General features: G+C 59.0%; 2 protein-coding genes and 2 long non-coding RNA genes across 9 annotated transcripts; 2 read left to right on the top strand and 2 right to left on the bottom strand.

The window, feature by feature from the left end:
- Positions 1-1,384: 1,384 nt before the first annotated feature.
- Positions 1,385-4,448, bottom strand: LOC131488159 (uncharacterized). Of its 2 annotated transcripts, none has more exons than XR_009250095.1 (2): positions 3,967-4,448; positions 1,385-2,290 (listed from the first exon to the last, which is right to left on the bottom strand). It is a non-coding gene; the product is annotated as an uncharacterized LOC131488159 (long non-coding RNA). The 2 variants fall into 2 exon arrangements; XR_009250094.1 differs by having other exon boundaries at positions 3,956-4,396.
- A 173-nt stretch (positions 4,449-4,621) lies between these two features.
- RELA (RELA proto-oncogene, NF-kB subunit) lies at positions 4,622-13,177 on the top strand. Its single transcript, XM_058689665.1, has 11 exons — positions 4,622-4,761; positions 5,401-5,427; positions 5,530-5,681; positions 5,831-5,979; positions 6,644-6,735; positions 7,094-7,225; positions 8,035-8,139; positions 8,357-8,569; positions 10,753-10,833; positions 10,923-10,997; positions 11,753-13,177. The coding sequence occupies exons 1-11, from the start codon at positions 4,755-4,757 to the stop codon at positions 12,385-12,387; spliced, it is 1,668 nt and encodes a 555-aa protein (XP_058545648.1). The 5' UTR covers positions 4,622-4,754; the 3' UTR covers positions 12,388-13,177.
- Positions 13,178-15,013: 1,836 nt separating this feature from the next.
- SIPA1 (signal-induced proliferation-associated 1) lies at positions 15,014-26,749 on the bottom strand. Of its 5 annotated transcripts, none has more exons than XM_058689661.1 (16): positions 26,622-26,749; positions 23,539-24,299; positions 22,740-22,867; positions 22,478-22,654; positions 20,251-20,425; positions 19,432-19,535; positions 19,017-19,174; positions 18,327-18,936; positions 17,740-18,014; positions 16,595-16,822; positions 16,366-16,477; positions 16,164-16,272; positions 15,953-16,054; positions 15,803-15,878; positions 15,502-15,580; positions 15,014-15,406 (listed from the first exon to the last, which is right to left on the bottom strand). In XM_058689661.1, the coding sequence occupies exons 2-16, from the start codon at positions 24,209-24,211 to the stop codon at positions 15,260-15,262; spliced, it is 3,153 nt and encodes a 1,050-aa protein (XP_058545644.1). In that variant the 5' UTR covers positions 24,212-24,299; positions 26,622-26,749; the 3' UTR covers positions 15,014-15,259. The 5 variants fall into 5 exon arrangements, with proteins under 5 accessions (XP_058545644.1, XP_058545645.1, XP_058545640.1 ...); XM_058689662.1 differs by having other exon boundaries at positions 15,803-15,857; XM_058689657.1 differs by having other exon boundaries at positions 16,164-16,477.
- LOC131488158 (uncharacterized) lies at positions 16,383-17,571 on the top strand. Its single transcript, XR_009250093.1, has 2 exons — positions 16,383-16,495; positions 16,619-17,571. It is a non-coding gene; the product is annotated as an uncharacterized LOC131488158 (long non-coding RNA).
- Positions 26,750-26,824: the final 75 nt, after the last annotated feature.

The following is a 26,824-nucleotide window of genomic DNA, read 5'->3' as shown; positions in this document are numbered from 1 at the left end:
CAGGGGGTGGGGGTGGTGGGGTGCAGGGTCAGGGTGGGGGGCAGATAGAGAGGGAGACACAGAGTTCAAAGCAGGCTCCAGGCTGGGTGGCTCAGTCGGTTAAGTGTCCGATTTCAGTTCAGGTCATGATCTTGTGGTCCATGAGTTTGAGCCCCTCATCAGGCTCTGTGCTGACAGCTCAGAGCCTGGAGCCTGCTTTAGATTCTGTGTCTCCTTCTCTCTGCCCCTCCTCCACTCATGCTCTCTCTTTCTCTCAAAAGTAAACCAACATTTAAAAAAAAAATTAATAAATATATAAAAAAATAAAAAAGAAATCCTTACATGTAGACACATATAATTCTGTACTTATGAGTTAATGTAATGGTTGCTTTTAAATACTCCCTAAAACGGAGCAAAAAAAAAAAAAAAAAAAAAAACACCCCAGAAAAGTTGATAACTTATGTAAGCTGAAGGATGGGTATGTGGGGGTTAACTATACCAGTCTCTCTAATACTGAATGTATGTGAAAATGTTCATAATTAAAAGGTTAAAATAATTAAATAAAATCTACTGAGAAAACAAGAGCCACAGTCAGTTTTACTGTTGAGTTTTACCAATTGTTCAAGGAAGAAATCATTCCAAACTTAGACTCCTCAAGTGAATAGAAAAGGGGAGATTTTTCCTCCAATCTTTCTGAGGCTGGTACAATTTTGATGCCAAAATTACACGAAGCCGGGGGCGGGGGGAAGGAAAATGACAGCAACTTCATTTACAAATATAGTTGCAAAACCCCCTCCTCATTTATCAGTGAATCAAGTCAGCAATGTAACACACTGATGACCAAGCTAGTTTTATCCCAAGAACACAGGACTGTTTCCTATCAGGAAGTCCACATCATACTCTACATTAACAGATAAAGGAGAAAAATCATCTGCTCTTCGCTATAGATGTGGAAAAACATTTGAAAAAAAATCAGGGTGCCTGGGTGGCTCAGTCAGTTAAGCATCTGACTCTTGGTTTCGGCTCAGGTCATGATCTCGTGGCTCTGGGTTCAAGCCAGGCATCGGGCTCTGTGCTGACAGCGTGGAGTCTGCTCTGAATTCTCTCTCTCTCTGCGCCTCCCCTGCTCTCTCTCTCTTTCAAAATAAATAAACAAAAACTTTTAAAAAGAAAAAAAATCAACACCTACTTACCATACACTTTCTTAGTAAACTAGAACGAGAAAGGAGCTACCGTAACCTGATAATGGATGTGTACCCCAAATTATATATAACCTAAGGACAAATACTACAAAAATATATTATATTTTCAATAACTCCACGCATTATTGGTGGCAGTTGGTGTTATTATTCTGAGAATGTTTTGTGTACAATGTGAAATACATCAAATGAGTAATTGGTCGATGTCATTGAGAACAGAGGTATTTATTTATTTATTCCTTTATTTATTTATTGTGATAAAATATACATCGTATAAAGTTTACCATTTTAACTATTTTAAGTGTACAGTTCCATGGCATTAAGTATACTTCTATTGTTTTGCAACCATCACCACCATCCATTTCCAGAATCTTTCCACCACCCCCAGTATAAATTCTGTACCCATTAAACACTGACTCCCCATTCCTTCCTTTCCCCAGCCACTGGTAACCATTATTCTATTTTCTGTCTCTATGAATTTGACAATTCTATATATAAGTAGAATCATACAACTTGGGGAGGGGGGAGGAGCAGAGAGAGAGGGAGAGAGAGAATCCCAAACAAGTTCTGTGCTGTCAGCACAGAGCCGGACACGGGGCTCAAACCTATAAACCATGAGATCATGATCTGAGCCAAAATCGAGACTCGGTTGTTTAACCAACTGAGCCACCCAGGTGAGCCCCCCGCCTCCACTATGCTTTCTTCTAAGAGCTTTATGGTTTGCCTCTTTAAGTCTTCAATCTATTTTAAGTTAATTTTTGTATATAGAGTAAGGTAAGGGTCCGACTTCATTTATTGAAGGTGAAATTCCAGTTTTCCCCTCACCATTTGGTAAAAAGACTGTCCTTTCCTCATTGAATAGTCTTAGCACTCTTACCAAAAATCATTCAACCACATATGTGAGAGTTTGTTTTTCTATTTGTTTGTTTTCTATCTATTCCATTTCATCAATCTATGTCTGTACCACATGGGCTTGATTAGTATTCTTTTGTAGTAAGTTTTGAAATCAAGAAGTCTTACTCTTCCAACTTTGTTCTTCTTTTTCAAGATTGTTTTGGCTATTCAGGGTCCCTTGAGACTGCATATGAACTTAAGGATGAATTGTTCTATTTCTGTAAAAAGAGAAATGAGATTTTTTTCTAACACTGGAGAAATATGTAAGATGATTGAGGGTAAGTTAAAACCCTGTAGTCCTAAATTTAAAAAGGAGATATCAATATGAACTCCTAATACATTTTATATTATATATATAGCCTAACTGTTCATTGAAAAGATCTACAATGACTAACCCAGTACAGTAAGGGATCAGTAAGGGATCAGTAAGTACCCCTAGCACTCAGGCTGTGGTCTCTAAATACCATTTCCCACTAGGAGGAATGAGGACTCTTCAGAAACCTTCCCAATTCCAGATCTTAGACACTAGAATTGCGGAACTGTGTCAAAAGGAGTGAAGAACAAAATTGAAAAATTTTCCACTGGCCAAAGATGGAACAATTTAAACTTCAATAAGGAAAACAATAGATCAAATATTGATAGATCAAAATGCATCAAATATGTTTAAATCCATGCATTAAGAGCTTTTTTTAAGGGGCGCCTGGGTGGCTCAGTCGGTTAAGCGTCCGACTTCAGCTCAGGTCACGATCTCACGGTCCGTGAGTTCGAGCCCCACGTCGGGCTCTGGGCTGATGGCTCAGAGCCTGGAGCCTGCTTCCGATTCTGTGTCTCCCTCTCTCTCTGCCCCTCCCCCGTTCATGCTCTGTCTCTCTCTGTCTCAAAAATAAATAAACGTTAAAAAAAATTTAAAAAAAAAAAAGAGCTTTTTTAAGACTGGCTATCTTTAAAAACATTTTTTTTAAGTTTATTTATCTATTTTGAGAGAGAGCACAAGCTTGAGCAAGGGAGGAGTAGAGAGAGAGAGGAAAAGAGAATCCCAAGCAGCCTCCTCGCTGTCAGCACAGAGCCCTACACAGGGCCCAACCCCATGAACCCCTGAGATCATGACCTGGGCTGAAATCAAAAGTGGGAGGTTTAACCAACTGTGCCACCCAGGTGTCCCAATATATGTGAATTTTAAAAAGAGGATCATGCAAGGATCAATGATTGTGTATCATTAACCAAAGATTTTAAGTAATCACTTCTGTCGACCTGAATGCCTCCTTCTCAAAAGTGAGCTGACTCTTCAAATCGGGGCCCAAAACAGGAGAAACTGAAATGAGTGGGAGGGGTGGTTAACTGTTTTCACTTTTCTCTTCCTGTTTTTTCAGAGCCTGGGAAAGCAAGTCAGAATTTCCAATCTTTTCCAATTCCCACATGATTCCCTAATTTAGAACGAGTTCAGTCTTTCTCCATCTGGGGAAGAATCTACCGCCTGCCTTGGAGCATCTTCGTTTGGGGAAAAAGCCCGGGGGGGGGTACTCCAGCCTCCTCCCTCACCCCACAAAGAGGCCTTGAGCTTGGCCTTGGGGACTATACCTCCGCGGAGAGGTCACAGGAGGGTTAATTAGTGGAATTGCTTTAGCAGATGGTTGGACCCTAGCAGTAGGCCCTGGGGAGATGGGCGGGGGAGGGGGGTGCAGGACTTTGCGGGTTTAGGTGGCCCCAGGGGTCTGGGACCTTCCAAGACACAGGCATCAGGCTATAAAGACGAAGCTCCTCGGAAGATTTACCCTTGGGCGCCTCCAGCCCTACCATCGCCCCTGGGGGCGGGGGGGGGGGGGGCGCTGGGGGCCTGGGACCTGGGGCTGACAATGTGAATGAACCATAAAACGCATATGAACCTTAAACCTACTAGCCCTCGGTCCGCCCTCGCCGGCGGGAGCAGATGCGGCGCAGTGTCCTGGTCGCCCCTTGCGTTCTGCAGGCTCCGTGAAGCCCACGGTCCAAGCACTGCCAGGTGGAGAGGTCCGGAAGTTCCCCTTTGCCCCTGCTTTGTTAGATTGGGGTGAATGGCTAATTAAAAAGTGCTTCTGCCGCGACACCACCAAGAGGCACCTTTGGCGATTAGGAAACTTTGCGGAGGTCAGCCACCTGGCCTTTGCGGGCGAAGCAGGCCCGGGCCTTTCCCCGCGCAGGGCGGGCGGCCGCAGCCCAGCAGCCCTGGCTGGGCTCCAGACCCGGCCCGGGTGACATCACCCAACTCCTCCGATCAGCGGGAGGGGGCCCCGAAATCCCCTAAAAACATTGTGAGTAATCGCTGGGCCCGCCCTCCAGGCGGGGCCTGGACCCGGGAGGCAGCCCAGCAGCCCCGCCAGCCTCGAGAGTGGCGTCGGGACGAGCAGCCTCTTGGTTCCCGGAGCGGCGCGCTCTGGTTCCCAGACTCCAGCGGCGGCGGCGGAGGCGGCGGCGCGCGCGGCCTCTCAGACTTGAGCGCGGCGCGCGCCTGGCCCCGCGCGGGTGGCGGCGGCCGCGGCGGCGGCGACGGCGGCTGAGCGGTGCAGCGCGCAGGCGCGGCCGGATTCCCGGCAGTGACGCGGCGGCGGGCGCGCGCGGCGCATTTCCGCCTCTGGCGAATGGCTTGGCTGTAGCGCGCGCTGCGGGTCCAGCTGCGACCCCGGCCCCGCCCCCGGGACCCTGGCCATGGACGGTGAGGGCACCCTCTGACCCCGCGGGGTGGCCGCGTCGGGGTCTCCGGGACGGCGACGGGAGCCCCCCGCGCCGCCTTCCGCCCCTTCCTGCGCCGACGGGCGCTGCGCAGGGAGCGGCCGGCCGGATGGTGGCGCGGGGCGGGGCGGGCATGGAGGGGTCTGACTCAGTTTCCCCTTTAGGTGGCGGAGACTTGACTCAGTATCCTCTGGCGGGGGGGGGGGGGGGAGGGGGAGGGGTGGCTGTGAGCTCTGACTCAGTTTCACCCCGGGGCCGTGGGGGCAGTTCCGACTTGGTTTCCTTGTCAGGGGAGAGACTGTGTCTGACCCGGTTTCCTCTCAGGATGAGGTGTGGGAAGTGCCCTCCCTTAGTTTTCCCTATGGAAGTAGGAAAGGCCCCGACTCCATTTCCCTCCGTAAAGAGAGGACGCTATACCCAGGGTTCCCTCGCGAAGCAGGTGCTTCTGCCTTCTTTACCCCTTCTCCTTAGTTTCACCCGCAGGTCCCAGGGAACAGGCCTTGACAAAGTCTCCTTCGGAGGGAGGGAGCCTGGCTCCATCTCCTCTCCGTGGGGAAGCAGGCCCTCCCTGGTAAGGATGGGAAGTGGGCTTGTGCTGACCCTCGTCTCCCTCCCCTTTCAGACCTGTTTCCCCTCATCTTCCCGACTGGTAAGTGGACCAGCCTTTCCCAGTGACTGGGGAGGAGCTCCCCAGGGTTAGGGGCAAGGAGGGCAGCCGCCTGACCGGGGCTGGTCCGTGTCCCCGCCGCAGAGCCGGCCCAGGCCTCTGGCCCTTATGTGGAGATCATCGAGCAGCCCAAGCAGCGGGGCATGCGCTTCCGCTACAAGTGCGAGGGTCGCTCCGCGGGCAGTATCCCCGGCGAGAGGAGCACGGATACCACCAAGACCCACCCCACCATCAAGGTCAGCATGGCTGTTAGCGGTGGGGTGGGGGGCACAGAGAGGGTTTGCGGGAAGGAACTGTGGTAGGCTTGCTTCCGGGCCCCGCTGCAGTGTCTGGGAGTTGGGTCTGGAATTCCTGAGTTTCTAGATGTTCTCTGTACTTTGAACAGATCAATGGCTACACCGGGCCAGGGACAGTTCGCATCTCATTGGTCACCAAGGACCCCCCTCATCGGCCTCACCCCCATGAGCTGGTGGGAAAAGACTGCCGGGATGGCTTCTATGAGGCTGAGCTCTGCCCAGACCGCTGCATCCACAGGTGAGCTCCTGACCAGCAGGGCATGGGGGTGGGGGGGACAAGAGGCAAGGCAGTTGTGTGTAGCTGTTACTGTCTTACTCCATCTGGACAAGGGGCCAAATGCCTCACTCCCAGCTCTGCAAGCAGATTCCCTTGGTCTTGGAGTTACCTGTTGGTGCATCTCCACTGTCAAGTAGATAAGGGCTCTGTGGGCTAGGGCTGGATCCCCAGTCACCTCAACACCTGAGATAACTTCACAGATGAAAATAAAACAGTGTTAGGTTGGAAGAATAATCTACTGGTGGAGGGGAAGGAGGTAGGAGAGCCAGGAGGTCAGGAAAGGCCTCTCACTTAAGGCTTGAGTAGTGAGAAAGAGCAAAGAAGCATGGAAGGAACATTCCAAGCAGAGTGAACGCATGCAAAGGCCTCAAAATGGGGCTGAGTTTGGCGTGTTTGGAGAACAGACAAGAAGCCGCTATGGCTGAGGGCAGGGAGCCAGCAGGGACCGTGGCTAGGGCCGGGTCGCAGGGCACAGGTGCTTTTCAGCCAAAGTAAGGAGTGGGGTTTCTTTGCAGCACAGGAGGAAGCCATTCGAGGGGGTAAAGCACAGAGGTGATCTCGTGAGTGGGGGGAGGGGGGCAGCCTGGGCAGAGACCGTGGGACTGATGCCTGGTGGGGGACTCAGCTTCCAGAACCTGGGGATCCAGTGTGTAAAGAAGCGGGACCTGGAGCAGGCCATCAGTCAACGTATCCAGACCAACAACAATCCCTTCCAAGGTGAGGGGGCGAAAGCCTGGGCCTGCTTGAAGCACCCCCACCCTCTGTCGCCCCTCTGAAGCCACCTTCCCTGCACCTCACTGGCCAACAGTCATAGTGCAGACGGAATCTTGCTGCCCATTCAGTACACACTCCCATTTTACCATTGGGGAAACTGGGAGCCAGTGAGGGGACATGACATCCAGGGTCCCATGAGGGTCATACAGGTCAGTGATGGGTCTAGAACCTTGTCTCTCTCCTGCTTTAGGACTCCTACTGTTTGACACACCCTCGACTAACCCTCCTGGCCCAGAGCTCCCTGCCCCCCCTCATTCCCTGCCATGCCTCCCAGTCTCCTGACCATGTGCTTTTGTGGCAGTTCCCATAGAAGAACAGCGTGGGGACTACGACCTGAATGCGGTGCGGCTCTGCTTCCAGGTGACAGTGCGGGACCCGGCAGGCAGGCCCCTCCGCTTGCCACCTGTCCTCTCGCATCCCATCTTTGACAACCGTGAGTGGCCGGGGTAGCCGTGGAAGGGAGAGGGGGATGGGCCTGTGAGGAGGAAGGGGGTTGGCTGGGTTTGGCCTGCGAGAGGAGCTCTCGCTTGGTTCAGGCATCTTGTGGATTTGTCACCTCTTCTGTGTCCAGCTCTGTGCTGGCTCGGGGGACAGGGCAAAGAAGACCCGGAGCTGCCTGTGAGGTGTCGCTTCTAGGCTGGCAGGGAGTCGATGCGAGACAGGCATTTCCACTACATGATGGGAGGATAGTGTGCCCGGAACGGTACTAACGACTCCGGGAAATGAACTCCCAGGAACAAGAAGATGTTACCAGAGTAGTAATTCATGATGAAATCTCATAGGAAGTTCACAGATGATTTGGGCCCATGTTGATCAGTTGCAGCCTCTAATCAAGTAATCAGCAGGATGAATGGGACTAAAAGGGCTCTGGAGCCCCAAGGACAGAAAACCAGGATGAAGTGGAGGTCAGGAGGGAAGGGTCTGTTACCAAGCAAACTGGGTCTTGAAGGGTGCTTGGGTCTGATGGAAAAAGAGGGTATGTGACCAGATTGGTTCCCCCAGACTATAAGCTCCACGAGGGCAGAGATGATTAAGTTTTGTCGTGTTTTCCGTGCGTGGAACAGTGCTGAACACGTTGGGCTGAGGGGTCCTGGGAACGGGGCAGCCTTGGCTGCGGGGGTGTGGTCCGCAAGCTCTGAACAGCCTTGACTCTGGGATGGACAGGGATGTTGCATCCCCTGCAGGCCAGCCCCGGAGGCCTGCGACGGTTCAGGGCTTCCCTCCTTGTTCCCACGCCCTCAGGTGCCCCCAACACCGCCGAGCTCAAGATCTGCCGAGTGAACCGAAACTCTGGGAGCTGCCTCGGGGGGGATGAGATCTTCCTGCTGTGTGACAAGGTGCAGAAAGGTACACACCAGGAAGAGGGCTGGACTCTGGACCAGGAGGTGAGGGGCAGTGCCGAGCGGAGATGGCGTCAGGAGACTGGCTTTAAGCACTCCCCCTAATGCCTCGGGGGCAGCAGAGTGATGTATCTTGGGAAACAAGTCTCAGCGATTGTGGGGGGGCGGGCAGCGAGCCGTATGAGTCGAGCACGGTGACCCACATTGCTCCCCGTCTCCCGCAGAGGACATTGAAGTGTATTTCACGGGACCAGGCTGGGAGGCCCGAGGCTCCTTTTCTCAAGCTGACGTACACCGACAAGTGGCCATTGTGTTCCGGACGCCTCCCTATGCCGACCCCAGCCTGCAGGCCCCCGTGCGTGTCTCCATGCAGCTGCGGCGGCCTTCAGATCGGGAGCTCAGCGAGCCCATGGAATTTCAGTACTTGCCAGACACAGGTACACAGCTGGGGAGGGAAGCAGCAGGACTGTCGTCTCCAGCCAGCAGACGTGAGGCTAGGGCTAGACGTCTGGGGCTGTAGTAGTGGGTCGAGAACTAGAGTCGGGGCAGGGATTTATACAGGAATCAGATTCTCCTTCTTGCCTCAGTTAGTAGTAAGGATCCCTGAGATTGACTGAGTCCTTCTATGTTTGCTCCTATTCCAAGCGGATCAGTGAATTACCTCATTTTGTTCCCTCGTGAGCTTTTTGAGGTAGAAGATGACATCTGAGTTGCCTGAGGTCACGTAGATAGTGAGTGGCAACGTTAGTATTTAAACTCAGGCCATCTGGCTCTAGGGTCCTATTGCCAGGCGATGTGTCTCGTCCCTCCCACGTAGCCACGATTTGGTCAAGGCTTTCGGGCATCTGACCACATTAGGAACAGCCAGAATGATCTTCGATCCAAAGCCCGTCGTCGAGCCTGAGAGTGTCTTCTGTCCCAGGAGCAGTCTAACAGCGTTTGGAAAGCAACCCCCGAAATAGCCATCGGTTCATTCCACAAATAGTTACCGACAACCACGTGGTGTCAGGGCCCGTGCCAGGTATTGTGAACACAAAGACGAATGAGATGTGTTCCCTGCTCTCCAGAAGCTCAGTCTCATGAGAAAGACAAACAAGCGGGACAGATTCTTAAGTGACAGAAAGACCTGTGAAACAGAGGGAGCTGCGTGCAAAGAGCTGGAGATGGCTACATGGGGCAGGAGTGTTTTAAAGCGGAGAAGGCCCCAGAAGCACATCCTCCGGGTAGGCCGACAGACACCTGGAGGCGCAAGGGCGTTGGAGGGTGCCCGTCGCATTTGGGGGCAGCCTTGTGGGAGCTGTCGGCGGGCACTGAACAGGTGCCGGCAGGAGGGCCTCGAGTGTCAGACTCAAGGCATTCATCCAAGATTTCATCCTAAAGACAGTGGGGAGCCACCAAAGGTTTAAGAAGGAAGGGACACGCGTGGATCTGGAAGCTCACTCTGGCAGGAATGTATAGAGGATCCGAGAGGGAGAGACTCCAGGCAGGGAGGCTCTTGTGGAAGATGCCGTAGTCCGGTCCAGGAGAAGACGTGGTGTGAACCTTGCAGAGCCAATGGCAGAGGAAGACAGTCTCCTCCAGCGCTGTCTCCCTTGGGTGCCCTCCGCCCCCAGGCCCTTCTGTCCGACACACACTAAGCTCAGTCCCTCCTCGGGACCTGTGCTCCAGCTGTTGCCTCTGCTTGGAATGCTTGGATCTCCACATGATGGGCCCACACTGGTGTTTCCATGGCCGCCTCTAAGCTCGACTCCCCAGCCTCACTTCCGGTTCTGTTACATCAGCCTGTGTCTCTTCCTCAGAGCTCCTGTCACTTGTATGTGGTTGTGTCCCTGTCCCCCTGTCGTGAGGATGTCCACTTTGGGGGGAGCAGGAGCCTTTGTCCACTTACAGCCATACCCCCAGTGGCTAGAATGGAGCCTGCACATGGTGGGTGTTGGTAAACGCGTGTCGTGTTAGTGGATGGTGGAGAGTGAGAGAAAGGAAGATGCTGAGGATGATTCCAAGGTTTCTGGTTGGGGTGACAGGGCAGACAGGTGGTGAGGGGCCACTGGAGAAGGAAGAACCAGGTTTTTGAGGTGAGATGATGAGGCTGGCTTTGGACTGATGGTGTTGAGTACTTTGGAGTTATCCATGTGCTCCAATACTTAGAAAGGCAGTCCTGGAGGCTCCAGACTGAACTAGCAAACCATCAGAGATAAGAATACAAGTCCTTGTTGGTCTTTAGCGAGCCTATTACGCTGCCCCAGAGTGCAAAGATCATGGCCAGGCCTGGATCAAGGCTGGAGGTGAGCTAGGACGTGGGCAATGCAGGTAAGAGAAAAAGCTGGAGACGGCTTCACGAGGGCTCCTGTCCCCTCAGAGCATGACCCCTACTTGGAGGCACCCACGTGGCCTTTGAGGGGGGTGGTCAGATTCAGTGACCAAGGCCTTCTCAGAAAGCTGTGGGACTCTCAGAATTGCGTGTCAGTGTCATGAGGCCCTTCTCATTGGCAGGCAATGTTTGGAGAAAGGGTCTTACGGAAAGGTCTTACGGTGGTCATCTTCCTCCTGCGGGTCCTTTGAAGGCTCTGGGGATCCAGCTGAGAAGAGCAAGACCCACTTCTCCCCATTACTTTTCTAGATGATCGTCACCGGATTGAGGAGAAACGCAAAAGGACATATGAGACCTTCAAGAGCATCATGAAAAAGAGTCCTTTCAATGGTGAGAGGGGCAGTGTAGAGAATTAGAAGGTGGTGGATAGGGGAGGGGAGACCCTGGGGGCTAGGAACTGACCCAGCCTTGCCCCACAGGACCCACCGACCCCCGGCCTCCACCCCGGCGCATCGCTGTGCCTTCCCGAAGCTCAGCTGCCGTCCCCAAGCCAGGTAAGGATTTCCTGTTGCCCCACCGGAACTGTGGACTCAACTCTATTCAGCCTGTGGCTCTGGGCTGGAGGGGGTCAGCTTTACCAGCGGGTGTCTGAAGCTTACTGTCTGTGGGGCTCACAGGGCTTAAGGTCTAGTTACCCACATCAGAGTAATTAGGGGGGGGGGGGGTTAGTGAAGATGCACATTCCCCGGCCCCATCACTGACCTGTGCAATCCAGAGGCTCTGGAAGCGTGGCCCAGGAACCAGCTCATGAATTAATGCACGTTGTGGTCTGAGAACCACTATGTCAGCTAAACCCCATACTGGATGCCGCAGGAGACCGTTCAAAGATGCAGTCTTCGCCCTCAGCTCTCAGTTGAATTAGGGAAGCAAAAGCTCCTCCAGCAGAATGGGCATGCTGGTATGTAGCTCACAAAAGAGCGACCAAGTGCCCTGCTTCAGGCTTTGACTCGCCGGGCGCTCACTGGGCTCATGGTCTGTGGCTTGGGTTTTACCAGCTGATCTCTGACAGCATCCCTTCCTCTAAAAGGCTGGGAGAGCTTTGCGGGCTGGAGGGCTCCACAGGAGGACGTGGGGATGGAACCGAACAGGTCAGACTGAGGAAGAAGGAGTGAGGGTGCTAGCCATGACCTCCTAGGGAGGGACCTCCTCCTAGGGACTGATCGTAAGCACTACTGACAGGGGCTGGGGCACAGGTGACAGGGTGGGTCTCTGCAGCCTTGTCTGACCCGACTCTGTCTCTCTCTCCCAGCTCCCCAGCCCTATCCCTTTACGCCATCCCTCAGCACCATCAACTTCGAGGAGTTCTCCCCCATGGTCTTCTCTTCCGGGCAGATCCCAAGCCAGACCCCTGCCTTGGCACCAGCCCCTGCCCCAATCCTGGCCCCGGCCCCTGCCTCTGTCCCGGCCCCTGCCCCGGTCCCCGCCCCCGCCCCGGCCCCAGCCCCGGCCCCTGCCCCAATCTTAGCCCCAGGCCTTGCTCAGGCTGTGGTCCCGCCTGCTCCCAAGACCACCCAGGCTGGGGAAGGGACGCTGACGGAGGCCCTGCTGCAGCTGCAGTTTGACGCTGATGAAGACCTGGGGGCCCTGCTTGGCAACAGCGCCGACCCAGCAGTGTTCACAGACCTGGCATCCGTCGACAACTCTGAGTTTCAGCAGCTGCTGAACCAGGGTGTATCTGTGGCCCCCCACCCAGCTGAGCCCATGCTGATGGAATACCCTGAGGCAATAACTCGCCTGGTGACGGGATCCCAGAGGCCCCCTGACCCAGCTCCCGCTCCCCTGGGGGCCTCTGGGCTTCCCAACGGCCTCCTCTCAGGGGATGAAGACTTCTCTTCCATTGCCGACATGGACTTCTCAGCCCTTCTGAGTCAGATCAGCTCCTAAGGGGGTGACACTTACCCTGCCTGGGGTACTGGGTTGCAGGGGATTGAAGCCCTCCCAAAGCAAGCACTTATGGATTCGGGGAGGGGGGTGTGCTCCAACTGCCCCCAACTTCTTTGGGTGATGTCTTCCGGGGGGTGCATTTTTACTCTTTTACTGGCAGTGTCTATCTCTCTCTCTTTTTGGAGGTGCTTAAGCAGAAGCATTAACTTCTCTGGAAAGCGGGGAGCAGGGAGGACTCAAACTCTTCCCCTATCCTGATGTTCCGCTCCCTTCTCTTTACAGGGAATTCTGGGGGCCCCCATCCCTACCTTCCAGCTTCTAATACTCTCCTAGAGAGAGGGACAGGCTGGAGCTGTGGCCTTTGAGGCCACAAAGCCTTATCACCAAGTGTCTTCACATGATGGATTCATTCACATCTTGTGCCAAAATAATGCCTGTTACCAGCCCCTCTGTGGTGCTGGCACGTTGTCCTTGAACTAACACCAGCATTTGAGGGCCTGGCCTTCTGGCCCTGCAGAGGTCTCTGCCAGCTCTCCTTGCTCTGCTGTGGCTGTAAGGGAACTGGTGGGACAACACTGGCCCTGTCCGGGATCCCGGGAGGTTCGGTCTGAGACCTCTCTGTTCCCCCTTTCCTCAAGTGCCTTAATAAGTAGGGCTAGTTGTTTGGAGAGTAGGGGGGAGGGCAGGCTGGCAGCTCTCCAATCAAGAGGCTCAGTTTTTACTGAAGAAATCAAAGCAGTTGGACTCTTGCTCTTTCTATTCTGAACTAATAAATTTGTTGCCAAGCTGGCCAGAGATTCCCCTTCTTTCAGCAAACAGCACGCTCTTTGCTGGTCATGTCAGGCTGGACATTAGCAATACAGAGTTGGATGAATAAATAGTTACACTGTCATCTAGAAGCCTGCCGTCCGAGGATGTCCTTGGAATGAAATGCCCGTGGATGAGAGCAAGCAGCTAATAGGGGCGGTGTCCCAGCACAGTGAGAGCTCAGCAGGGCCCAGTGGCTGTGGGGATGGAGTAGTTTCAGGAAGAGCTTCACAGAGGCCATAGGGGCAATCAGCTTCAGGTCTTTGATCAGAGGACGGTCAGTCTTGCAAAGGGTCTAGCCAGCGTTGGAAGGTGAGCCGGGTAAAAGAGACAATGTTGGAAAAGTTGGATGGGGCCAGGCTATAAAAAACATGAAGGACGCTGGACCGAGAGGTTTGGATTTCATCTTTTGGGTGGTTGAGGGGGAGTTCGCATCTGTTGGGGAAGGGAGGTGCCAGGTAAAGGTCTATGCTTTGACATCCTGTTCTGCGAGGACCAAAGAAATCTTAAACCCGCAGCCCCGAGGGCCTAAACAAAAGCCAGGCCACAGCCCAGAGGCCTGGAGCTGGACGTACTTCCGGCTTGACCCGACGCAGGCGCAGTAAGGCAGTGTTCGCGAAGGCTCTGCCCGCAAGACCCCGCCTTCTCAAGTGCGCACGCGCACGGGCGGCATTCCGCGAGGGGCGGCCCTGTAATGCGCTTCGGGGAAATCGCAGTCCTGAGTCGGATGGCATCTAAGTTCCGTGCTCGCACGGCTGCGGGAGGGTGAAGGTAGAGGTATGCGGGTTACCGGTGGCGCTTGCTGCAAAAACTAGCGTGTACCCTGGGAACGACAGTAGGCCCTGGCTGCAGACTCCGGTGGCGGACTGCCTGCCAGCGAGGAAGACGCCAGAGAGCGGCAAAGTGCCGGGGTATCGGAAAGCGTCTGGAGAGCCAAGCTTGCGTTCCAGCCTCTAGCCCAGCGGGCGGAGCCAGGGGTGGGGCCCGAAGCAGGGTGGGCCACTCAGGGAGCAGGCCAAGCTGCGCGTCCGCGTAAGGGGCGGAACCCGAGTGTGGTCGCCAGGTCAGGACCCCTGCGAACCCGCGACCCCATCGCCCAGAGAGGCCGGGCTCGGTGGAACCCCGGCCCCAGAGGCGGGGCCCGGGCGAGCCCGAGGAGGGAGGTGAGAAGGCTCCTGACCGGAGGAAGCAGACGGCGTAGCTGCGTACGGTGGCCCCAGCCTGAGGCCCGAGGGGAACGAACCGAGTGAGCCCTGGTCCCCCTACCCGGGCCACGCCTCTCCCTTGGCCTTCCCAGTGTCTTGCAGTCACCTGCCAGGGGTCGAGGGAGCTCCAGTCTTGGGGGCTCGGTGACTACAGAGAGGAGAGGTGGGGCCTTCCCTGGAGGGCAGGGCCTGGAAAAGGACTTTCCATCGGAGCATAATCAGCCTCTCTCCTTGACCCCTAAACTCCTCCCCCACTCCTGCAGGCCCACCTCTGTCCCTCTGCCCCTGGCCTCACTCCCTCAGGTTTGGTTCCAGGGCAAGGGCCTGGCTGGGCCTGGCTCCCAGATAAAGCCGAGTAAGTGTGGGGCGTGGCCATCTGCTTCCCAACAGAACAAATAAATGTTTGTGGGAGAGAAACCAAGGGGTGGCCTAGCCTCAGAGAACCCCTCAGCGAGTGCCGACCTGGGCCTGAGCCAATGTCCCCAAGGCCTGTCCTTCTAACTGGTCCTGGGAACTTGGCAGGAGCCTCTGGGGTCAAAACCGATTTGCCCCCTACTCACCCCCCCCCGACCCCGCCCCCCCCGTCGTGTCATGAACACCCGCACAGACACAAATAGTAGTGGCTTCTTTACTCCCCAAAGTCCCCTCTTCTCCACAGAATATTTACAAACAGGGATGGGGGGTAGGGGCAACTTCACCACCAAATAATGGACTGGGGAGTGGGGGCAGTGCTAAGACGCGCCTCTGTGCGCAGGGAGAGTTCCTGAGGAGGGCCCCGGGGCCGTTGTGACCCAGGTACCCGGAAGGACCTGAGCAGTTCCAAGCAGGTCCACAGCCAGGCTGAGGCTGGCCCAGACGGCTCAGTCCAGGTCGGCAGTAAGTGAGCCCAGCTGCTTGGAGGCCAGGAGCAGGCGCGTGGCTGCGCTCTCCGATTCGGCCTGCAGCCTCCGGTTGTTGTGACGCAGGCTCCGCACCTCCTCCTCCAGGGCCGCCTTGTCTGCCTTCTCCTGGGGACCGGTGGGAGGCAGGTGTCAGAGCAGCGGCTCCTTTCCCAGGGCGGCCCTGTAATTCCCCGCCGACCCCCAATCCGCCCCGCGGTCACCTTCTGCAGATCTTCCTGCAGCTTCCTGAGCATGGACTCCAGGCGAGAGACCTTCTCCGACAGGTTCCCAGGTTCTGGCCTGAGGACGTGGGGGACAGGTTCGTGGGACCAGGGTAGGTGTCAGCACCTCTGGCTGCCTCCCAGCCCGCTTAAATGAGACGGGCCCAACCCCTGTGTTCTCAGACTTCTGTGGGTGTGAGCGCGGAGCCCCGCCCGGGACAACGCTTAACTCTAGCGGACGGGCACATATGGAGGCCACACAGGTACAGCGAAGGGGCTAGATCCGCATGGGGAGGCTTACTCAGCATCAGACTTCGGAGTTCCCTTGGCATCCCCGCTCTCTGGGATGGGCTGTCCTGTGGGGACAGAGGGACCATCTGGGCAGGAGGATAAAGGGAGAAAGATCCCCGCCCCATCCTGGCTCCTACCCCCAGCGCCCTGGTGGCCTCACCCTCCCGGGACAGTGACTCCAGGATGGTGTTGCAGGTGGAGGCGATCTCTGAGATGGACTGCCACTCGTCTTCCAGGGTCTCACTGCCCGCCTCTGACATGACTGTGGGCACAGGGAGGTGGGCTCAGCCCAGGGAGAGCCCAAGCCAGCCCCTCTTCTGCCCGCCCCCCCCCCACCCCCACCCATGACCCACACCTTGCTCCAGACTCACTTTTGCTGATGGAGTTCCTCAGAGACAAGGTTCGTGGCAGGAAGGAGGCCCTCAGCTCTGGGGCCGGGTCGCCCCTGTCCTCACAACCACTGGGGCTGCCTGGCCCATCCTGAGGGGTGTTAATGGGTACGGATGCAGTGACGTCCACCCTCCCTACTGTGCCCACCACCGCCCTTTGGGCTCGAGTCTTGTTTTTGCTCACCCGGGTGGGTGGGGTCTCCCGGCCAGCACTGGGTGCTGACGGCTTGGCCGTGGCGGCCAGGAGGAGGTCCGGGGTGGTGTTAGGAAGGACCGGGGCCTCGTCTGACAGGGAGCTGGGGAGAGCAGAGACAGTTCAGCGAGAGAAGCTGCACCCCAGGGCCCCTGCTCTCACAGACTGTGGCCGTCCAACTTCACTGGGCTGGACAAGAGGGAGGGCCGAGAGGGAGCACCTGCAGGGTGACGGTGACGGCGAGTCCTGACTGTGCAGGAACTCGGTCCTCTCTTCAGCCAGATCCCCAGGCCCCGTGGAACTGCCACCCTCCAGCAGGCACGCTTGTAGCAACTGCTGCGTGGTGGGCTGCAGGGTCGCTGCCCCGGGGGCCTCATCCTGCACGGGCTCTGGGGCCCCCCGCCGGCTGGGCTCCTGCAGAGACAGCGTGTACAGCTCCGAAAAGCTCCTGGCGGGAGAACGGGCGGCCGGCGTCAGGCAGGAACACCCTGTCCCCGGTGTCCCGCATCTCCAGCCCCACTCCCGGCTGTGCCCGAGGCTCACTTCCAGGAGGAGAGCTCTCCAAACACCCTAACGACAACGAAAACTGTTTGCCTGACTACTGGCCATTTTTTCCAGACCCAGCGCTGCCCCTGTGTATCCTGGGCAAATCACTCTGAACACCCGTTTCTCCGTCTGTGAAATGGGTAAACTGTACCAATTCACAGCCCGCTGTGAGGATTTAAGTAATGACACAAGTAAATCACCCGGGGTAGAGATCTAAAAAACTCCTGCCTGGGAGCCAAATCCAGCCTGCGCCTTTTTTTTTTTTTTTTTTTCCTGTTTTAGCAGATGTGCCTGTTTTCCTACTCCTGTGAGCCAAGAATGGTTTTTACATTTTTAAATAGTTGGCAGAAATCAAAAGAACATTTCATGACACATGAAAATCAATAAAATTCAAATTTCAGCGTCCACAAATAAAGGTTTAGTGGAACAAAGAAAACGAATTCATTCATGTGTCCTCTATGGATGCTTTTGTGCTACAGCACAGTTGAGTAGCTGTAGCAGAGGCCAGGTGGCCCAGAAAACCTAAATATTTACTGTCTGGCCCTTTGGGGGAAAAGTTTGCATATCCTGGCTTAAGCCGGTAAGTGGCCGGTTGCATGTATGCGTCTGTGGATGATACTTTTAAAAAGACGGGGCTGCTGTTGGATCTTGGCTTCACTCTGCACCTGCGACTCAGAGAGATTAAGAAACGTGGGATTCTCCGGAGGAGAGCCCTCCCCACGGGTATTCTTGGGAGAATGCTAATGGCGACACGGGAGGCACAGGCTCCGCGGTGGCCAGCTGCCAGGTCCTCCCACCTCCCCGCATCCAGGCCCTGACCTGCGGGGCCGGCCGCTCTCGTCGGGGGGCAGGACGGTGACGCAGACCTTGGGCGCCGAGCGCAGCAGCTGGGCAGCGGCCTCCGGGCCCAGCCTGGGCAGCGGCTGGCCGCACACGCGCAGCAGGCGCGCCCCTGGCCTCAGCCCCGTTGTCTCCGCGAACGTGAAGCGCTCCACGTGCGTGATGAATCCCTCGGCGTCCACCTCGAAGCCCAGGCGGCCTTGGCCTTCGCGGGGCAGCGCCAGCTCGAGGGTCTCGCAGCCTCGGCTCACCAGCTGGGGCGGGGCGGGGCGTGAGCAGGGCGGGCACTGCGCCAGCTCCAGTCCAGGTCCCAGACCGCCTACCCCACACCCCCGCACCCCTACACCCCGGCAGATGAGGGCCTGAGGCTCAGAGACCGGAAGTCACCTGCCCGACGACCTCCCTGCCCCCGTTCCAGCTCTGCCAAGCGCCAGGGCAGGGTTTGCCCCCAACCCCCAATTTCCCCTTTCGCGGGAGAGGCGGCGAGAGCGAGGGGTTCCACAGCCCGCTCCGCCCCCGAGGTGGGGAGGGACCCGGCGGCGAGTTGCCTTACTCCCGGGCCTCACCTGCAGACGCGCCACCACCTCGCCTACAGCATGGCCGGGGGGCCCGTCGAACCGCAGCGTGATCGCCTCCCCGCGGCCGTGGTACAGGTCGAGCCGCTGCTCGGAGAAGGTCCAGGCCAGCACGTCGCGACAGGCGCAGTTGAAGACCACGCGGCCGTCGCGCGGCGCCACCAGCACCAGCGTCTCAGCGGAGATGCCCAGCAGGCAGGGCACCTCAGCGTCGTCGAGACCACGGGCCTCGGCCCCCGCGGCGCCCCGCGCTCCGGGCGCCGCGCGCACGGCCCACACCAGCGCCCCCGCCGCCTGCAGCTCGGAGCCCGGGCCCCGAGGGGGCGCCTTTCGCCTCCCGCCCAGGGAGGGCAGGCCAAAGCGCGAGGCCGAGTCCAGCGACGTAGTGGTCACCTCGTTGGTGGCCAAGTCCTGCAGGTACTGCTGACGCGTGCGCGTGGCCATGGCGTGGAACTGGCGTGCGTGGCCTGCTGCCTGCTCGCCATTGAGCGCCTTGGCCAGCAGGAAGGCGCGGAAGTCGGCGTTGGCGGGGAAGGGGCCTCCGCCCTGGGGCAGAGACGGCCCAAAGGCAGGGGTGTCCTGGGTGCGGCTCACAGCCACCCTGAGGGGAGGGAGGCGGTAGTTAGGGGCCACTGGGAGGGCCCGTGGCGGTGGCAGAACTGGGACCACCCAGGCACCCACCTGTAGGAGGTGTGTGGCGTGCAGGGTGCATGAGCCCGCACCACCAGGAAGACGTGCTGGAAGTGCGAGCGGATGGTGGCGGGGCAGAAGGGCTTGCTGCCAGGTTCCTGGAACACGATGGTCACGATGTCGTTGCCAATGTGGCGTTTCCGAAGGAGCTGGGAGTTAGATGGCAGGAGATGTAACCCGGACCTGTCTGCCCAAGTCCCTCCTAATTCTGGCAGGGCGGAGGCTGGGCATCAGGGGCTCCCCCACCTGCCCCTGGGGAAGGTCTGGGGTGATTGTCTTTGGGGAGGGTTGTTTAGGCCTCGAGAGATCTCAGGTCAAGGTTCGAATGCCACCGCCCACGTGACCCCCCTCCATGGTTCCCCAGAAGCCGGTGGCCATCCCCCAGCCCCGTAATAGCTCTTCACACCTGCTGCTGGTTATTGGGGGTGTAAGGCAGCATCGTGGACACGTGGAACATGATCTCGTGGTCCTGGTACGTGGTATACAGGGAGTGTGTGCCTGTGGAATCCGCTGTGGCCAGGGGTTCGGGGACACGGGGGGAGAGCAAGAGGGATCGGCTCGAACTTGGCATCCCTGCTTGCGGTCTCGAGCTCCTGTGCCCCCCAACCAGCAGGCGGACCACCCCTCATGCCACCAGGTCACGAAGTCGTGGCTTCACCTGTGGCTGCTCCCTGCCCCTTCCCCCACAGGCTCCAGCCTCCAGCCTAGGCTCGGCGTGGGCGTGCGGAGATAGAACGAGGACCTCAGTGAGGAGTGGCCTGCTCTGGGGGGGGGGGGGGGGTGGAGGTGGATGTCCCAGGAGAGGACAGATTTGGCCCAGGCACCCGCATGTGTGGAGCAGCTGAGAGTGGAAGGAGGCCAGAGGTGCTCCGCAAGCGGCCCTGGGGCCCTTCTAACCCGGGAGGCAGGGGCATTCCCGAGGAAGCAGGGCTGGGGGAATATGTGTGTTTGACGGAAGGAGCGGTGCCTGCCAGCCCGCGTGGCTCCAGCTCAGGCAGTAGGGCATCAGGGCCTTGGGGGACCATCCTAGTCCTTCCTTCCAGCCCGTGGCTTGCCTGGCCAGTGTGGCCCCTGACCCACGTCCTCAACCTGCCCAAAGAACTCTTCAACCCGGGCCTCAGACCCAGGACACTACAGGGGGAGCGGTGACAAGCCAGGGGGCTCTCACCAAGGCCGTCTGCCCCTCAGCACCGGTCCGCCCCCACTCCCAGCCCCTGGGCCTCACTTTTGGTGTCCAGCTGGGCCCTGTAGCTCTCAAAGCCTTTGAGCCGCACCACGTCGCCCAGCAGGGTGAGGAACTGCGTCAAGGCCGGTCCTGCCTCCTGGTTGTTGTACATCTCCTCCTCCGAGCCCTGGCCGGCGCGGCAGTACAGGATGCCCACCTTGCGCTGGAAGCTCAGCTGCGGGGCAGCACAGGCAGAGGGCCCAGGCCTCAGTCTCTCGGGCCCTGCGCCCACCGGGTCTTGGGCAATGGGCTGGGGGCTGGGCTGTCTCTGCGAGCGGCCCTGAGCACCTCCCTCGCTAAGCCACCTCTGTGTTTCTGCCTATAAGTGGGCTTGGTCTGTCCTGCCCCCTCCCCCCACCCCACCCAGTGCTCAGGAGGGTAGAGGAAGTCACAGGTGGGAAGGCACCAGGAGGGGGGTGGTTCTCATGTGACCACAGAAGAGGTGATTCGTGGAAAGGACCCGGCCCACGGTGCGCTCGCTCCATCTCTGTGAACGTTCACATTGTCATCCTTATCTCAAGGCTAGCCTGTCTTCCCCTCCCTCGAATCCCAGGCAACCCCAGCCCAGCCTCTGGAGGCCTTGAGCCCTGCACCCCCCCCCCCCCCCCCCCCCCCCCCCCCGCTCACGCTGCTCCCGGCTCCTTTCCATCCGGGGTTAACCGTACACAGCTCAAGGTGCTCTGGCCCCTCGGGCTCCAGCCTCCTTTCTTCACGAGAAGCTTGTCTACATTCAGTCCCCACTTCAATTTCATCACTCCTGACTCCTGTAGCCCCGCTTCCTCCCCAGCTCCAAATCCCTGTGGCTCCTTCAGCCCATGGGCGTGCCTTACCCTGGCACGCTGTCTCCATGGTGGGCGCCTGGGACAACTGGAACTTCACTTTACCTGAAACCCTAACGACCCCACTGTCTCCGGCCTGGGCCTCTTCTCCACCCACGGTCTCTGCCCTCGGTGACGGTCGCAACCGTCTCCACGGGAAGAGACTCCAGTCTCTGCCTCCAGCTCAGACCTTTCTTCTGAGCTCCAGACCCATTTCTCTGGCTGCCCAAGTGTCCTTCCCCCCACTTGGCACCTCACCCCCCTCACTGTGCCGCTCCCATCCCACCCACCTACCCCTGGACTGTCATCTCCTCTTCACCTCTGCCATCATCACCATCAGGTCTGGCTTGGATGACTACAACAGCCTCTGGCCTGGCCTCCCTGCCTCTCCAGTCTGGCCTCCACACTGCCACCTGAAGGCTGCTCTACCTTTCAGACCTTCCATGGCTCCCCAGTGCCCCCAGGACCAAATGCAAGCCTTCCCAAATACAAGCCTTCCCCATCCCCCTTCCCCCCAAGTGCTACTCCTGCCACACAGAACTGCCTATAGGACCCCAGTGTGACCTGCCCTCAGTCACTAAGCCTTCACACAAGTTGTTTCTTCTGTCTAGAAGACATCTGTTCTTCCTGAGCCAAGCCCTTACATTTCCACCATGATACTAAACCCCAAGCCAAGGAAGGGCTGTCAAGACTACCCTTGGCGCCCCATGGAGCCTTCAGTATTCCTCTTTCACTGCTCCACGATTAACTGTGGGTCTCTCTCTCTCTCTCTCTCCCCACTGGCTGTGAGCTACTCCAGGACAGCACCTGGTCTGGACATGTCCCCACGTGTCCAGTCCGGGGCCCAGCATCAAGTTGTGAGAAAATGTTTGTTGAATGGCTGACAGACCGAATGACACAGAGGAGGAGAATCGGAGCCAGTGGGCAGCTTTCAGCACAGGGCCGGGAAGGACTTCCACTGTCTTGATCTGACCCACAGTGGAACAGGCAGCCCCAGGAAGGAGTGAGCACCCCACACTGAGAGGAGACTAAGCAGCACCTTGCAGGGCAAACTGACAGGGAAGGAGAGGGACTTGCAGGAAGGGGAGCAAGTGTTTCTCAACTGAAATGTACATGGCAATTAACTTGCGATCTTCTGAAAGTACAGGCTCTGATGCGGTGGGACAGGCAGGGCCCAAAAGTCTGCGTTTCTAACAAGCTCCCAGATGGTGTGGATGCTGCTGGTCTACGGGTTATACTTTGAGAGGCAAGGCTCTGGATGACCTGTGCTGCCCCCTCTGAAAAGCCAGCTCTCTTGGGGTCACCGTCCAGCCCAGGATCAGGGTCAGGGCTAGGCGGCTGGGAGCTGAGCAGACTGGGTTCAGACCAGGTCTAGCTGTAGGGGCTGCGCGGGGACACCAGCCACTCACCACTTGCTCGTCCAGTGTGAGCAGCGTGCGGGGCACCTTCGGTGAGGCTGAGCCCAAGCGCAGGCAGGTTGGGCTCAGCCGCGGCGCCACGTGCTCCAGAAGCTTCCTCGGGGACAGACCCCGCGGGGGCCCCGGCGGCAGCGCATCCTCCGAGATGGTGCCGCGGAGGGTCCGGAGCTGAGGAGGGGGCATAGGGGCGCTCAGAATCCATACAGGCTTTCGAGGAGGCAAAGCGCGCTCAGGTCCCGTGACCTCAGCCCACCTGTGTGGTCCGCACGATGACGCGGTAGCTGTGCAGAGTGCCTCCTCCGCTGCCTTCCTTCTCCTCCCGCCGCAGGCTCACTGCCACCGGGCCCAGCACCTCGTCCAGTCCGAAGAAGTTCTGGTGTTCTGGAGGGGGGTGCGGGGGAAGGCCGGTGGGTGGATGACCGGCCCCACACCCCCCTGGGGGTCCCACCCCCGCTCGACCACGCCCATCACTAAATCCACCACCCCCCCCCCCCCCACGCCCCATCCCCTCACCTAGCGGGGACCCTAGACTAAGGCCCACTCCCTCCGCAGCCCCGCCCCCCCGTTCTACCAGGCCAAATCCCTATCCGTGTTTGGCCCTCTGCCCCGCCCCCTGGGCGGCTCGGCACACCTCACACCTGCCCCAGACCCAGGGGGCCAATGCCCGCTGGCTTCCAGGCCTAGATCCTGCCGGGGCCCCGCCAGCCACATCCTCCCGTCTTCTGCTGCAGGACGTCTGGGGCCCTCCCTTCTGGGAACTGACGAGAACGAGGTTCCCAGGTGCAGAGGTTTTCACACCTCACTCTTCACCTCACAGAAGTGTTGATAGAAATTCTCTCCCCAGCCCGGAGGGGTAGGAGGGGTAGGATGAATCGATGCAGGCAGAAGGCTTCAGGGAGGTGGTTAAAGCTAGGCCCTGCAGGGCAGTCTTGGCCCCAGAGGCAGACCCTGACCCTTCACGCGGCCGGCTGGAAACTTGACAGGGAAATGACAACTCCTGAGCCCTACCGTGTGGTCAGGTGACAGGGCCTGCTGCCCAGCCCTCCCCTTACCTTTGCCGTAGAAGTACTTGCGGTAGTAGCCAGCTCCCAGGTCTGCGTGCTCCAGGCTGTAGGCCGAAGTTCGGTTCTGCGGCTCCTCCAGGATGGACACGGCCGCGTTGGGCAGTGCAGGGGGCACGGGTGGGGACGCCGGCCCGCCCAGGCCCAGCTCGCCCTCACCCCCGAGCTCACTCACGAAGCCAGGCGCTTCGAGCAGCAGGTCCGAGCTGGCGGACGGGTCCTCAGCGGAGGCCGGAGTCCCAGAGCCAGCCTCTGCGTGGCCGCCCGTCCCCCGCGGCCTCGGAACCCAGTCAAAGAGCAGACTCTGCACGTCATAGTGGGCGAACCAGTGGGGCTCAGGCACCGGCGGGAAGGCGGGCTCCGGCTCCTCGGCCGGGAGCCCCAGCAGTGCCAGGGGGTCAGTGAAGAGCCGGGTAGGGGTCGCGGCAGGGCGGCTGGCCTCCTCGTGGCTGTGGGCCCGGGCGCGAGGGCTGGCCGGTGTGGGGGGCCGGGCCTCGCCGGCATCGCTGCCGCTGCGCAGGAGCGGGCCCCGGGCTGGTCTTGGCTCGAAGGTGTGCGGTGTCAGCGGGGGCCGGGCCGGCTGGCGCAGCTTCCGAGCGAAGAGGTCATCGGTGGGCGCAGGGGCCGGGCCCCGCCGAGGGCTCCCCACGCCACCGGCCCACATGGGCGTGATGTGGGCCTGGCTCTCCGGGGGCCGGGTCGCATTGGCAGGCACGGGTGGTTGGTGCCCGGGCGGCAGGCCAGTTCCTGCCCTGAGGGAGGAGGGGGCTGTTCAGTGGGGCCTGGGGAGAAAACAGGAACCCGGGCCCCCAGCCTGGCCCTCCACCACGCGGGTTGGCTTCCGGCCCCCCTCCGCGACCATCAAAGCCTCTTCCGCTTTCCTGGCCACTTCCTCGTCTGCCCTAGGCTGAGGTTTCCAGCCCCCTCCTCCAGCTAAGTGAGGGGCAGGGCCAGGGGCCGGGCTGTCTGGGCCTTGGCCCTGAGGGTCTTGGAGTCCGGGCAGCCCTGGGGCGGTCAGTTCCTACGGCACACACCGTGGCTCTGGCCTGGGCCCAGAATGAGGGTCCCCACCAAGTCCTGGCCCAGCTAGACAGACGATTCGTCTTCACTGGGACGGGAAACCCATGGGGCCACTGATGTCTGGGTCTTACCCACTTGACAAAGGGAGGACGTCCTGTCCCCAGAGACTTTCCTCCCTGCCCCTCCCACTTCCTTCAGGGTCCCGCAGGAGCCGAGCACCCAGAAGCTGGGTCTCAATGCCCGGGCCCTCATGGCCTCAATACCTCAAGGACACAGAGGTTCCCGGGGGGCACTGGGAGGGCAACAGAAACGACAAGAGTACTTCCTTCAGTACAGGAAGTGGCCCCAACTCTGAGCCCAGCCCCCTGCCCAGCACCATATCCTGAGGAAGGTGCTGGGGTCACACCAGCTCAGTCATGGGACCCATCCCCCTGGCCCGAAGGACAGGCCCAGGCTCACTCTCTGCAGCCTACTGTGGCCATGCCTGGGGGCAGGGGAAGGAGTCACACTGACGGAACCCCTTTGCTGGAACTGGGACCCACGGGACAGCTGCCTACCTGGCCTCACTGATGCTGACAGGGAGGTCTGAACCCCATGTGACAGATGGTCAAACAGATCCAGAGAAAGGGATGCTCTTGCCTGAAGTAATTCCATGTTACAGCAAGGATTTGAACCTGGCTCTGTCAATCTCCAGGGCCTAGACAGCGCAGTACCTGCCCACTCCCGTCCCTGTGTGTGTAGGTGTGGGGTGAGCGGGGGGTGTTGGGCTGAGGCTCGAGGTCTCACGGGATGGAAGACTGAGATACCCAAGGTCCCAGGGACCTGCTAAATGCGGAAACGTGTCGAGGCCAGGGGCAGGTGCCAAGGGTAGTGTGAGAAGGTGAGGGAAGCCACCCCAGGTGAACTCAGGTTGGTGTGGGCAAGCAGGACAGGGATGTGGGACCCTCCACTAGGAACACAGGCGACTGCTGGTAGGGCTTTGGGCATCCTCCGGTGGCACTGTGTGTGGCCGGGGTGGGGGCCAGGGCTCCGTCCACCCCTCAGCTTAAGCTCTAAGACAAAGCAAGGGTAGGCCACCACGCTCGGGGTGCCTCTTCCCTTAGTTTCTCCTAGGACAACCTCTGACCTCACCCCTGAGCCTCTGTTCCCTCATCTCTAAAATGGGGTTAACCTTCTGCCCTTTCTCAACACCACTGGGAGCCTGAAAGGAGGTTGAAGAGTGTGAAGCTGACCATGTGTGGTGATGATGCAGGCCCTGGTCTTGGGCCTGGGTTGTGAAGTGTGTGTTGGAGGGAGTGGGAGGGGACACGAGAGAGGGGAGCCGTGTAAGCCCCTGCTCCGCGTGGGCTGAGCTCTGTGTACGTGTCTGTGCACAGCCCATGGGGTGCCTCTCGCTCTGGCCCAGTGCTGGGCTCTAGCCTTGCCTTGGGGGGTGTTCTTGGGCTCTGCCCCCCACCCGGCAGCTTCACACAGGGTCCATTGAGGCCGGGACATTCCTCGCAGCCTGTGTCACTTGGGGGGAGGGGGCCGGCCCCGCCCCCACAGATCCGGAAGGCCTGGCTGCCCCAGGAGGAGGCCCTGGACGCTTCCCAGCACATCTGGAGGTCACGACCCCATTTCTGCTGCCAAGGGGGCGACAGATGTTTCCTCCCAGGCCAGGCCCGAGACTGCGGGACGGTGCGCAAAGGCTGAGGAGGAGGCCGCCCCGAGACAAGGGGAGCCCCAGAACAGGGGGAGCCCCTCACACAGCCGGCAGCAGGGGCGGTCGCCAGCGCCGCCCAGAGGAGTCGGGGGCCGCCGCATCCAGTCTCCGGCACACTGGACGGGCCGGGCCATCACGCAGAGCAGAGTGGGGGCCGCCGGCCGGAGGCAGGGGACTGGACGTACTGATTCGGGACTGGAGCTGGAGCCCGGACGGCGGTTGGGAGGGTGCAGGCGGCGAACGCGCCGAGGACCCCCCCTTCCACACACACACCACCCAGGCCCACGCCAAGCCACCTTTTCCCCTGTCTGGCCCGACCTCGGTGCTTCCACTCCCCCGCTCCCGCCGGTACCTCTAGGGCTCCCGCCTGGTGGCCGCCTCCCGCGCTGAGGTTCCGCTGCCTCTCCCGTTAGCGCTAGGGCGCTGGCTCCGCCTGGGGGCGGGGCCGTGCCGGGGGGCGGGGCCGCCGCGGAGCGGGCGGGGCCGGCCTGGGAGCAGCCTGGGCCGGCGGGAAGCACCGCGGGCGGGGACTGGCCAGGCGTCGGCAAGGCGGGC

Source organism: Neofelis nebulosa, chromosome 10, assembly GCF_028018385.1.
Source record: "Neofelis nebulosa isolate mNeoNeb1 chromosome 10, mNeoNeb1.pri, whole genome shotgun sequence".
NCBI classification, from domain to species: Eukaryota; Metazoa; Chordata; class Mammalia; order Carnivora; family Felidae; genus Neofelis; species Neofelis nebulosa.
Note: the sequence above shows the minus strand (reverse complement) of the source record. Positions and strands in the feature narration are given on the sequence as shown.